The following is a 13,418-nucleotide window of genomic DNA, read 5'->3' on the forward strand; positions in this document are numbered from 1 at the left end:
CTCTCTCTCATTAGAATCTTGCATCTCAGATAGGATCCTACTACTTTGGATCAGAGGATTTGGAACACCATGGATATTAAACTAACTTTTTGGGGTCCCTGTAACACACTCTCATCATTGGCCCATGCACATCCCTTTTTTATTTAATTTACCTGTTTGTTTATATATTTAATTCTTTTTTAAATTATGTAAGCACTACTGTAAATATATTCCACACTCTCTTATGGTTTAAGAGTTTATTAACTAACTGTCCTGGAATAAAGGGAAATTCGAGGAGAGGAACAGTCTTCCTGAACACCAACTCAACATACACAGGTGCTACTGGAGCACTCTTGGACTCCATCAAGGAAGAAGTTGCATTCCAATTCAATTCAGTCTTTTGCCAGGTACTTCATACACTGCATACATTGGTATGTGTCCAGAGTATAAAATAAGGATGTTAGTAAGTGTGTTCTTGGGAAAGAGGGAGAAATATTATAGTATTAAAGGACATTAAATCATAGCCTATGTGCTAAAAATAAAATTGAGTTTAAAAATTCCTCTCCTTCCCCCCACCCTGCCATAGCCTTTCTTATGGGAGGAAAAGAACACGGATTATTCCCTCTGTTCACCTCAGCCAGAAATGCTAAACAAGATTCATCATTAAGACCAGACTGGCAGAATCTCAGAGCAGCCCTCCTCTAGCTTCATACTGTTCCTTACATTCCTTCAGAAAGAGACAAGGCCTTTCAGTCCACAGTTAAAAGTGTCTTTAGCCAAGAACTTGACTCACCGAAGACTCTCAGTAAAAGCAATTCACACGGCAATCTTCAAGGTTAACAGTTTTTGTACGTCTTTCGGGTAAAACATTAACATCAGCTAATATACAGCAGATGCAAACTTTTATGTATAGAATGGATAAATAACAAGTTCCTACTGTATAGTGCAAGGAACTATATTCAATATTCTGTGATAAGCCATAATGGAAAAGAATATGATAAAGAATGTATATATATGTATAACTGAATCACTTTGCTGTACAGTAGAAATTAACATGACACTGTAAATCAAGTATACTTCAATAAAATAATTTTTTTTTAAAAAAACAGCTAATATACCCACCCCGCTGATATGAGACCCATCTACCTTTGGGTTAGGGGAGGAAGTATAGCAAACAGGAGAACATGGAGTGCCTGGAATGTAAAGTGAGGTCATCCTCTCGCAGGAAAAGAAGAAAAAAAAGAAAAAGAAAAAAAAGGACCAAAAAAGAAAAAGCAGCTTGAGCTAAGGAAATCAAACTTGGACTTTGTGATGTCGCTAAGAGTAAACTCTATTCATCATCAACGTGGCAGGGACCAATAAAGCATGTGCACAGAGGTACTTTTTATCTCACAGCTGCAAACCCAGGCAATAGTGCTTCAAAGGATTCATGAGGTTTTTATTTTAGTTTTCAATACGTCTGACTTCATATAAAGGAGCTATGTTCTTAGGAATCTGGAAATGGAGCCAGGGCTTAGATACCCAAAGATGGATCAGTGAACAATATTGAAAATGATTAAGTCTTGTTGGTAGCTACAGGAATCGTGAGGATGAGAGAGACGCACATGCAATGGAATGGTGTTGAAATGAAACAGCCGACACCTACACTCCAGTCCAGAGTCGCTCTGGGCTCCTTCGCTGGCCCGTTTGCCACAGGAATGCTGAGGGGATGTGCAGGGGCCAGGTGCTGCAGGCCCGCCCGGGAGATTGCTTTCCTGCAGCAAGAAGAAACACAAAGGAAAACCAACATCAGAAGGTAATACAGAGCTAAACAGTTCCCGTGGGGTAGAAACAATGCCTGAATTAGTCTTCCACACGTGAAGACCTTTGCAAATGTACTGGAATATATCTCTCTAAAGCGCATGGTGAAGACAGAGGGTGGCAGGTCTCAAAAGACAGGGAGACTGAGGGGACCACCTTAGGGTGATATCGCTTCAGGACCAGGAATTAAAATGTAAGCCCCTATTCAGGGCAGAGGGCGGAATGCAGGTCTCTGTGTTTACAGAAAAGGACCTAAGGCTGGGGTGGTCCCAAATCTTAGACAATTTTAAAGCTACCAGAGACTAAGCAAGAAAAGCAGGCTAATGAGGTTTTCGACTGAAATTCCTCCATTTCCCATCAAAGAGCTCTCCAAGCTGGCTCCCGCCCCAAATTCAGTCTTATGCATCTCAAGAACATCCTCCCTTACCCTTGCAGAGGAATTCTACACATGGCCTGAGGTTCTAAATGGGAAAAGACCGATTTGCATCCTCGAAATCGCACACGCTGAAAGACCAATATCTTACCAAGGTCCGTGGTAAGAAAAATCCAAAACACATTGGTTGGATTTTAGGTTTGTTGAGTGTAACGTAACAGAATTTGGGTCAGAAAGGAGTGAATGAATCAGGGGAGGTTGAGAAAGTCAGGCCTGACACTGGTCTGCAAAGGTAAGAAATCAGAGGAGCTGCTTTAGCAAAGCAAACATGACTGTTGCTGAGCAAGGGGAAGGGAGGAGATAAGAGCCTAGTGGAGAAAGTGAGGACAGCAACATAAAGGAGGAAAGCAGGGATCACCCACGGAGAGCTTGTGGTACCATCAGGAATAACAGAAGCCCAACTTCTGAAAAGCTCCACCAAAAATGTCGGCAGGGCTTCCCTGGTGGCGCAGAGGTTGAGAGTCCGCCTGCTGATGCAGGGGACGCGGGTTCGTGCCCTGGTCCGGGAAGATCCCATGTGCGGCAGAGCGGTTGGGCCCGTGAGCCGTGGCCGCTGAGCCTGCGCGTCTGGAGCCTGTGCTCCGCAGCGGGAGAGAGGCCACAGCAGTGGCCCGCATACCACCAAAAAAAAAAAGTCAGACAATGGTCTCAAGTTTAAACGTGAGTGCTGATTTGTGGATTAACTAAGTGGCTCCCTGGACGGGAGAGAAGCGTTCCTCTCCGGGAGGGTCCACATGTGCTCTGAGAATGACCTGAACGAGAGTCAGGCGAGCCTTTGTGATGCTGCAGCTCTGAGTCCCGAGTGGGTCTGAGCCGGGTGTGGGGGGCAGCAATCTGCGCTTACACATGCTTCCCAGGTGCTTCCTTCTGTCGCTAAAGTCTTCACGCTGCTCTACGGGAGTGCAAAAAGATTTTAATCTAAAACGGAACCAGAGGATATGAAATGGAGAGTCTCACACATGTGCCCTCAGGCAAACGAAACGTAAGAACTAAGAGATTGATTTCCAGCAAATGCCTGATCTACAGGAGACAGAAACTTATCCCTCAAACCATGAACATTCGCCAAGAGTCTCTCCCCATCCTCAAACCAATGAACTTGCTGCTTGGATTCTGGCTGGACTCTCCCCTCTTTGCTCTCTTTGACCATAAGAACAGTTCGTCCGAAACTATCAGCAGATTCGCCCATAGCTTACTATAGGTTGCGTGTCCCACATTGCACTGCTATTCCCATATAAACTCAATTTCTGGTCATTTGAGCTTGCTTCAGTTTACTTCTTTATTTAGGTTGACAGAGCAAGACAGGGGCCACTAACTACCCCAGGCCTATCAAGGGGGGGGAGCCTGAAGGAAAGCACCGGCCACTTCATTACCTACTTCACTTGCATTAGCTCTCTGCAGCCTGTCTCATAGGAGGTACACACTGCAGTAAGAACCTGCCATCTCTGACACTACACCTGCAGAAGCACCAAGTCCCCAGGGAGGCCCAGATACTCATACAGAGGAACAAGGCTACACACAGACAGTGAGATGGGGAGAGGCAGGCAGTGATGGCCAAATGTATGGTGAATCCCATCATAACCCAGCAGAATCCAAGCTTTGTTGGACTCTGGAAGACAGATGATCTCCCTGTACTGTTCACTGATCTCTACAAATTCCACCCATTGGTGCAATTTGTAAAGGTGAACAAGATGAACAGCAGAACCAAAACCCAAGGGAAGTCTGGGTAGAACCCAGAAGAGAATCCAGGATGTATAGCCAGTAATCAAGGATCAAGTGTGTCTGAGAGTTCAGCAAGTGTCCAGCCTTCTTCCCCTTCCTCGTCCCCTTCCCCTTCGCTGCTTCTTTCTTCTTCTCCTTCTCCTTCTCCTTCTGCCCCTCAGTCCAATGTATATTCCATTTTGTTGAGCCATAAGGAAAGAACACTGGAAGATTCTTCTTCTCCTCCTTCTCCTTCTTCTTTTTTCCTCTCTTTCTCTACACAGGAAGTCCCAGAAACACTGGATAGGTCCTTCAGTAGTTGGAAGTGATCATATCAAGCTTGCCAGTAGCCTATATTCAGAAGCTCCCAGTACTGGGCAGCAAGGCAATGTACTTGTTTTATATAATCCCACAAAGAGTCATCACAGGCTATGTAGGCCTTTAATGAAGACAGTCTGATGACACCATATTCTTTTCCCTCACTTTCATCAAGGCAAATAATTAACAACATCAATTTTCGCCCTTCACTCCAAAATATATTCCATTTTCTTGAGCCAAAGGAAAGAACACCAGAAGATTCTTATACGGTGAGCCTTCACCCCCTGGGCATTTTTTTCTCCACCTGAGTTCAAAGAACTTCTTTAGCATTTTTCATTAGTACTTTTCTCTGGCTTTGAAGGATCCTGTACCGTGATTCTGAGCCACAGTTTTTATCACAAGAAAGCCAGATCTCTGTGGAGTCTGAATCTACAGGTTTCACTTTTGATTTCCTAACAGACACCACAACCTAAATTTAAGTGTTCTAGCAAAAAAAAAAATACCAAATGGTGCCTAAGCACAAAGCCTTAGAACAGCTGAAGAATTCCTAAATCTTAGGTGAATGAGAGAAACATAAATCCTTCAGTTTTTCATGAACAGCCAGAGGGAGTTGTGATCAGAAAAAAGAAAGAAGAGAGGAAATAAAATTCTGTTGTCACAGTAGAAACCACAGGAAAAATGAGTTTAACTCATCAGAAGTTGGAGACTGACCACCAAAACCTGATTACTCTTGCTAATGAGGACTGCCAGCAAATTGCTCAAAGAATCAAATTAGGATGCAAGGGATATATGTGTCTCTAGAAGAGCAATGTGGCTATAAGATAAGAGACATACTAACATTTAACCCCGGATAAGCCCTGCAATGAAATTACAGTCAAATCATACTCTCTCCCAGCCTGTGAATAGAAATGATTAAGTAAGGGCTTTTGTTGATTATTTATTCCTCATTGTGGATGCAAATTTAAGGCTGGTTTTTTGTAACATTAATAGAAGAAAATTGTATATCTACCACACATAGAAACATTAATTGGGGGGAAATAAATAAGAAACATCAAAGTGGCTGCCAGTTTGTAACTGTAAATGGGCCTAACGAAAGGACATTACATGAGAAAGAGAACACATATATATGGAATCTAAGAAAAAAAAAAGGTCATGAAGAACCTAGGGGTAAGATGGGAATAAAGACACAGACCTACTAGAGAATGGACTCGAGGATACGGGGAGGGGGAATGGTAAGCTGTGACAAAGTGAGACAGTGGCAGGGACATATATACACTACCAAACGTAAAATAGATAGCTAGTGGGAAGCAGCCGCATAGCCCAGGGAGATCAGCTCGGTGCTTTGTGACCACCTAGAGGGGTGGGATAGGGAGGGTGGGAGGGAGGGAGACAAAAGAGGGAAGAGATATTGAAACATATGTATATGTATAACTGATTCACTTTGTTATAAAGCAGAAACTAACACACCATTGTAAAGCAATTATACTCCAATAAAGATGTTAAAAAAAAAAAAAAGAAAGAGAAAAGGAAAAATACATAGAGGTACTACAGGGGGTGGGACGTAACTTCTGATCATAGCTTTCCATTCTTCTAAATAACCGTGGGAGAGAACTCTTTTTTTCCCAATAATTCATACACGTATACACATTTTGTTCCAAAATAAGAAAGCAATTTCATTATTTCTCAGACCTCAAATAAAATTAGTATAAGTTATTTTTCTATTTGGATTCATCTTGGCTGCAAAAGACGACATTTACGAGTCTGGTAGAATTCGATGCGTGTTGGAGTGGTGGTTATGCTGCAATGTGTTCCAATAAAAAAATCAATGGGGTGTCAACTTCTCGTTCTTTCCTCCTGCTCAGAATCCTCCCGAACCCACAGTCAGTAAAACCGTGAAATGCCAATGATTCCTTCTATTAATTTTACAACACTTTGTCGGAGGCTGACTATAATGGCAAAAAAAAAAAAGTCTTTGAAAAAGAGAAGCATAATAATAACGGTGAAATAGACATTAAAAGAAAATGTTCTAAAACGGAGTTTCAGGTGCACAAAGTCAGAGTTAATGTCAATTACCTGCCATGAGAGACCTTGAACATATTTAAAGTACGAAAGCCGTCATACATTTTAAATAGCATTCTATTATTACCTTCACTTCATTCAGTAAGACTATAAACTCTTAAAGGACAGGGCTCAATTCGTCTACTAATCTTATTATGTTCTAGCCCAGGGGTAGACACAGCGTATATTCAATGAATGCTTTCTGAGTTAATGAGTGAACTTGACCAAGAAGCTAAGCAAAACAGCTTGCTGATTAGATCAAGGGTTGAGAAATCTGATTAGGATGATTTGAATTATATCCCAGGCCTTGCATTTCAGTTCTTTCCCGAGAGAGCCAGAAATCCCTCAAAGCAGCACTTTAAAGATAAAGGCAAAGAGAGGTAGAATCCAGTGTTGAGAAGCCTGAAAGAACTCAAAACGGCTTTGGGATCAACATTAAAATGGAATCTTTTGCTACAACATTTGTAAAGCGCATATGATACTGTTAATATTTTGGTAATGTATTTATCAAAAGAAACACGCAGCATGTACTCTTCATAAAGAGAAACTTTTTTTCATTTATGGGAAAACACATACGTAAGTGGTTATTTAGCCAGGATACTCCCTAATTATCCATTTTGCAAATTTCCCTCAATTCAGTTTGGCTCTCCTCTTATTCCAGGTTGACATGGCTCCCGTAATCAATCCACCTCCATCTTGCCAACTCCCTCTCCCAGGGCTGCTGCCTGTGGGAATGGAATGAGGACCCCACCTGCTGGGAGGAGACACTCCAGCGAGTCAGGAGGTCCCCTAAGCCACAAAGTCTCCTAAAACAAGCAACTCTCACCTTAAAGATTGGTGAACTCATCTCCTTGTTCCAGAAAAGGAACCAGCTGCCTCAAAAGTTACTCTGTACCTTGGTTTAACTCCCCAAGTACCTCAAGCAAGATCTTACTTAGGGTGCATGTTGGTGTTTTCCCCCCAATTCATTGGCACTAACTTTGCCTATATTCAGAGCAGCCCACAATGCTTCTAGGTTGACCGAGACAAGCTGCCTGCCATGCTAAGGAGAGTCTACTCAATAAAAAATTGTCTCACACCCCACACAAATTCCAAATATCCCACCATAGATTTATGTAGAGGAACAAACCTTGTGTAATTTTTTGAGCCTAAATCTTAATTCATTTTACATATGAACACAGAGTATTTTTTGACGATCTTAACGTATATTGACATTTTCAGGAATATAATTATCATTGAAACAAAGGTTGGCTTTAGTTTCCTAAGGGTCAAAAGTCATTCAGAAAATCACCACTGGCATTGACTCTTCAACATGTTCTACCTGTATTAGTCTACATTTGTAGCTGTTACTTTCACAGTGATTCTCCAACAGCAGTGTTCAACCTCTGCCTGCAGTGGGGCTTGAGAATCAGTCGATTTAAAGGCCTTCCAGGTATTTCCAGCATGAACCGTGGACTACATAGAACCACGGTTCTACATAGAACCACTGTTCTACATAGAGGTACAAACATCTGACCACTTCATTATGTCTGCTAATGTGACTAAGCCCTGGCATTTATATACTGAAATATATTTATTCATTCAACAATGTACTTACTACTGACCATCTATTTCATACCAAGCACTGTTCTAGATGTTTAAGATACATAAATGAATAAAGCATATATAAATTGCTGGCTTTGTGAAGCCTCTAGCAGGAAATACATTTTGCCAGGCACTGTTTCATTTTACATTTCTTATGTATCCCTCACAATGAGGTAGGTACATTTATGATCCCCTAATTTACAATTAAAAGAATTATAGCACAAAACAGTTAAGCTACGTGTCCAAGATCACACAGATGGGAAGAGGTCCAAGTGAGATTTGAATCCAGGCTTCTTACTCCAGATTATACATACTTAACCATTACACAACCCCACACTTGTATGAAATGGTGACAGCACATACGTACATGGCAAGAGAGACATATGATACAATTAGCCTCTTACGATCCTAATTTTGTAGCTGCCTCAATTATAAGTGTCTCATCTCCACAAGAAGAATGTAAGCTTCTAGAGAGAGGTCAATTTGGGAGGCATTAGGCCGCACAGGTTGAGAACACACCCTACCTTACCCATCACCAGCTATGTAGTCAAGTTGCTTGACCTCTCTTAGCCTCCGTTTCCTTCTATTTCAAATAAGAATAATACTATCCAACTCAGAGAGTAGCTAGGATCACATTTTTTAAATGTGTGCAGGATGTCTGGCACATGGCAAGCACAATAAATAATCATGGTTATTCTTATTCTCTCACACATACTGGCTGCCCCCAAAGCCAGGTATGTGGGAAATCTCTGAATAAATATGTGCTTTTTATTCAATTGCTCTCAAATATTCCAGGTTCCCTGGACTCTTCATTCAGTAAACATTTAACAAGCCTCCATTACGTGTCAGGCAGTTCAAAGGGGTTATTCAAACACGAGATCCTTCGCCAATCACGGTAAATAATTCCACAGTTGCCAGAGGAATCATTCTTCTTCCCTGACTTGCCTAACTGCCTAGAGCAAAATTAAGCAGCACCACACTCTCCCCTCAGACAAATTTACCAACATATTTTTGAAAAATGCAATCCAAATGACATTGGAATTATTTCATTATATTCATATAAATGAACGCAATATCAAAAAGGCATTTTGTTTGGTTAATCTGTAAAGCAGACTGCTAAATGCCCCTGAGAACTTGTGAACCCACTGTTGGGATTTATTTCCCAATTCTAATTCATTATCAGCACATACCTAAAGCAATGCTGGCATGGGGTTGGCATGGGATGTGGCAATAAACCTCATTTTTAAATGAGGCAAGATTTCTTTTACTGGGATCCTCTCAGGAGCTAATGATATTCTTCTCCTTAAGGTATCAGTTGAGGGGAAAAGTAAGCCTTGGGAATGGAGAAGAAGTAATCAAACTGTTTGGAGTTGAATTGTGTTCCCCCCACCAAAATTCATCTGATGAAGTCCTAATCCCCAGTATACCAGAATGTGACCTTATTTGGCGATAAAGCCTTTACAGAGATAATCAAGTTAAAATGAGGGCCTTAGGGTGGGCCCCTAATCCAATGACTGGCGTCCTTATGAAAGGGAAGATTTGGATAGACACACACATAAGGAGAACGCCATGTGAAAATAAAGGCAGAGATCAGGGTGACGTGTCTACAAGCCAAGGAAGGCCAAGGATTGCCAGCAAACCACAGTAGCTAGAGGAGAGAGGCCTGGACCAGATTCTCCCTCACAGCCTCAGAAGCCCCTCCCACAGGCCAGCACCTTGATCTTAAACCTCCAGCCTCCAGAACTGTGAGACAATAAATTTCTATTGGTAAGACACTCAGTATGTGGTACTTCGTTATGGCAACCCCAGCAAATAGACATCTTTCATAGCAAATACACACATTTCAAAGCTAGGCCCACAATTTGGATTTACTATGACAGGGTTTGGCTAACTTCAAAATGTGGACTTCTCTCTTCCAATTGCCCCTGTGAAACTTTGGGTACCTTCCTATCATAATTCTACCCTTCAGAAACTAATAATACTTAAACAGAAACACATTCTTATGGAAAAACCACTGTCAAAAACAACATTCTCACACAAATGGTGAGCGTCCGACAAAGTTTTATTTAACTCATTAATGAGGTAACCAACAGGGGAGAAAAATGCAAAATCAAAGTGTGTATAAGAAATTGTGTATGACAAATTGACTATTTATTATAGAAAGGAAACGTCTAAACAGACCGCTGAATCCGCTGTAGCAGTAATTAACTTTCCGCAGGTTAGTAAGACCTTAGCCCCTGTGGCATTCATTTTTCTTTGATCTATAAAATCGTGACACATCAGCTTTTCACAGGTTAACCTCTAACTTTATGGGGATATAAACTTCCAGCACCTCTATCAGTTGTGGATAATTAATCAACTCTACAGAGACAACAAAATTACAGCACCCAAGAGTATCAGGTAAGAGTCAGTTACTAAGAAACAAGGTGCTGCTTCTATTGGAGCAGGCTAATTAGAATATGCTCTAATAAAATAACATTGTAAAAAATCAAACAAGACCCCTTTTTCCATCGTCAACATCGGGGATAATTTCATTCTCACTACTCATGGGTCAAACTATTAATCAGAATTTGTTGTGCAGCTTCACATATGTCTGGAATATTCTGGAAAATCTCATAAAATACATGATCTTACTCTCCAGACAACAATAATAATAATCTATTGGACACCTAGTATGCATTGGACATTATTTTAACCATTTTCTCTTAAGCTGGAAACCGATGTTACCAAGTTCACTGGACAGCGTGTGGGGGAGTGAGGGCAGCAGGTCTGGCAAAATAAGAAGCTGAACTGTGACGCGATTACAACAGAAACCTCAGCTGATCTCACATAAAGTTCTGGAGCCAGAATGGCCCTTCAGAGTTGTCCCAATTTCAGGCAGAGACAAGACTTTGAACCTCCACATCAACCAGTCTTTGGTTGTGGGCAGCCCCCTGGAAGGGCATAACACGGGCAAGAGATTCTTTTATGCTGGGGCAATGCCTGGCAACCATCAACAGCCAATACTCCTTGAAGCTGGAAAAATAAGCACCTTGGTCCTGAGAAGGCATGTGGCAGCCACCCACGGCATCCACTAAACACCTCTAATGCTCCTGACAGACTTACGAAATGGGTCATTTTATTATGCCCATTTTACTGATGGAACAACTGACATTAGAAAGGTTAAGGAACTTATATAAGCCGTACAGCTCAGAAGTAATGAGGCCAAGACTGGAGCCCAGATGTCTGGTTCCAAAGGCTCCATCAATCTGCATTCCCTCTGAAAGGGAAAAGGAGGGAAGAGAAGGGAAGGCAAAGTAGGAGAGGGCGGGAAGGATGGACAAGATGGTACAAGGACTGGGCATGCAGTGGCTTGAAGTGACCCATGAGATGCTCTGGTGTGGTGGGCAGGGGCAGAGGGACATTTTAAGAACACAGTCTAATGTCCACTTGGAAGTTGTATTGCTGTCATGGAAGTACGTCCTTTACCTCTGCCGTATTTCCCACCCGCTCTTATATCTTCAGGGAAGTCTACTCCTGGCTTAAACGCAGTGAGGTTTTATGAATGTGAAAACTGAAGAAGGGGCTGAATTTTACATCTAGGTCAATGAATATAGAATCGACTGCCTACTGGGATAGAAAGATAATCCGAAATTGAACAAATTTAGAAAAAGCATGAGCCTGCGAACAGAAATAACTTTAAGAACATAAGCCCTTTGGGAATCCACAGAATTTAGGGGAAAGAATTTAGATTTCCAGAGGGTTGTTCCCAGTAAAACTAGCAACAGGAAACGCTTGTCTTTACAGCCCCCCTCCCCATTTCCATGCTAGGACACTTCCCGACCTCCTTCAACCTCCCGTCACCCTGGCACCTTTGCTGCTTCCACCGCAATCTTGTTCAACTGGTAATGCCACTGAACAGATAACCCAACAGTTTTGTCAACTGAAAACAGTTTAGGATATTTCCCTCATAAGGGTATGTACAGTCTCTAAAGAGACTCATGGAAATGCAAAAACCGTCATGATCCAAAGAAATGGAGTCAAATGATATTCAAAGTAGTTAAAATAATTTTCCTAAGCTACAATCCAGAATATTGTAAATATAGATGGGGCGAGGGTGGGGTTAGAGGCAGAGACCTACTGCCTACTTTGAGACCAGCCCTAGGCATGACGGCTAGGTTTACAGAGAGGCTCAAGGGCATGCGTCTTCTCCACTTGTATCAGCGAGAGAAGGGTCCTGGCAAAAAAGAGAACTCACCTCAGATGGTTCAGATGAAGAGACCTCCATAAAGGGATTACTTAAAAGTAAGGTTAGGGAATAAACCACTCCCTGATCTCGAGACTTACATTCCTGATCTCGAGACTTACAATAAAGCTAAAGAACCCAGGAACATGTGGTATTGAAGCAAAGAGACGTCAAAGCGCCCAGAGACTAGGGAGCTGGTGAATGTTTGTCTTGCTGCAGTAAATCAGGAGCAGTAACAAATCAACGGACATCTCAGCCTTCTCTTTAGCAGACAAAGGAAGTCCAGGCTTATCAATCTCTTCTCATAGTTCTTACTTTTCAAATCTTTTAGTCACATTTGCAACTCTACCAGACTTTCTCTGAAATCAACTTGGCTGTCAGCTGTATCTCTGGGTCCAAGGTAGAGGGCAAAGTACCTTATTTAAGGTCAAATAGCTAGTTGGTGGTAGAGCTGGGAATAGAAATCAGGTGTCTTCACCTCAGCCCAACTTATCTCCGTTATCACTGTATGGCTTTCGTCCATCCCATCCAGCTTGGCCAGCAAGTGTACATGTTCTTTGCATTTTCCCTGCCCCCCTAGCAACTAACTCATCACTACCCAGATCCTCATGCTTCATGCGCATCCTGCAGGGCTACTTACGAGAAACGAGATCATGACTAAAACTTTCAACAAGCTAGAAAGAGAAAACAAGTCTTCAATCTGATAAAAGGTATGTCTGAAAAATATATAAGTAACATCATACATACATAACATTTTCCCCCTAATACTGAAACAAAATATGTCTAGTCTCACCACTTCTATTCAACATTGTACTAGAAGTCCTAGCCAGTATAGTAAAAGAGAAAAATAATTAGGAAAAAAATATATGTATTGGGAAGGAAAAAGTAAAACTTTTAATCTGCAGATGGCATGACTGTGTAAAATCATGTAAAATCCCAAGTAAACTATCAGAATTAACATGTGAGTTTGCAGTAATAGTGTCCAGAAGCCATATACAAAAATCAACTGTATTTCTATACATAAGCAATTCCAAACTGAAAATTTTAAAATACCATCAAAAATGACATTCAAAAAAGTGAACTATTAGGTATAAATCTAAGAGAATATGTATAAGACCTTATACTGAAAACTACAAAACTTTACTGAGAGAAATTAAAGAAGTTGTTAATAAATATATAAATATTTGCATATTGAAAGACTCAATACTGTTAACATGTCACATCTTCCCAAAATGACACATGGATTCAACACAACCCCTGTCAAAACCCAGCTGATATTAAAATGTATATATTAGAAATGAAAATAATACATAAAGTAGTCAA

General features: G+C 41.3%; 1 protein-coding gene across 2 annotated transcripts in view; it reads right to left on the reverse strand.

The window, feature by feature from the left end:
* The window catches only part of DGKI (diacylglycerol kinase iota), a 447,265-nt gene that overhangs the window by 285,000 nt on the left and 148,847 nt on the right, over positions 1–13,418 (reverse strand). For both annotated transcript variants that reach the window (XM_060020018.1, XM_060020017.1), the window contains exon 2: positions 1,625–1,733. In XM_060020018.1, coding sequence (XP_059876001.1) covers positions 1,625–1,733 — 109 coding nt within the window. The remainder of the gene's footprint in view (positions 1–1,624; positions 1,734–13,418) is intronic.

This window comes from Delphinus delphis, chromosome 9 (assembly GCF_949987515.2).
Source record: "Delphinus delphis chromosome 9, mDelDel1.2, whole genome shotgun sequence".
Lineage (NCBI taxonomy): Eukaryota > Metazoa > Chordata > Mammalia > Artiodactyla > Delphinidae > Delphinus > Delphinus delphis.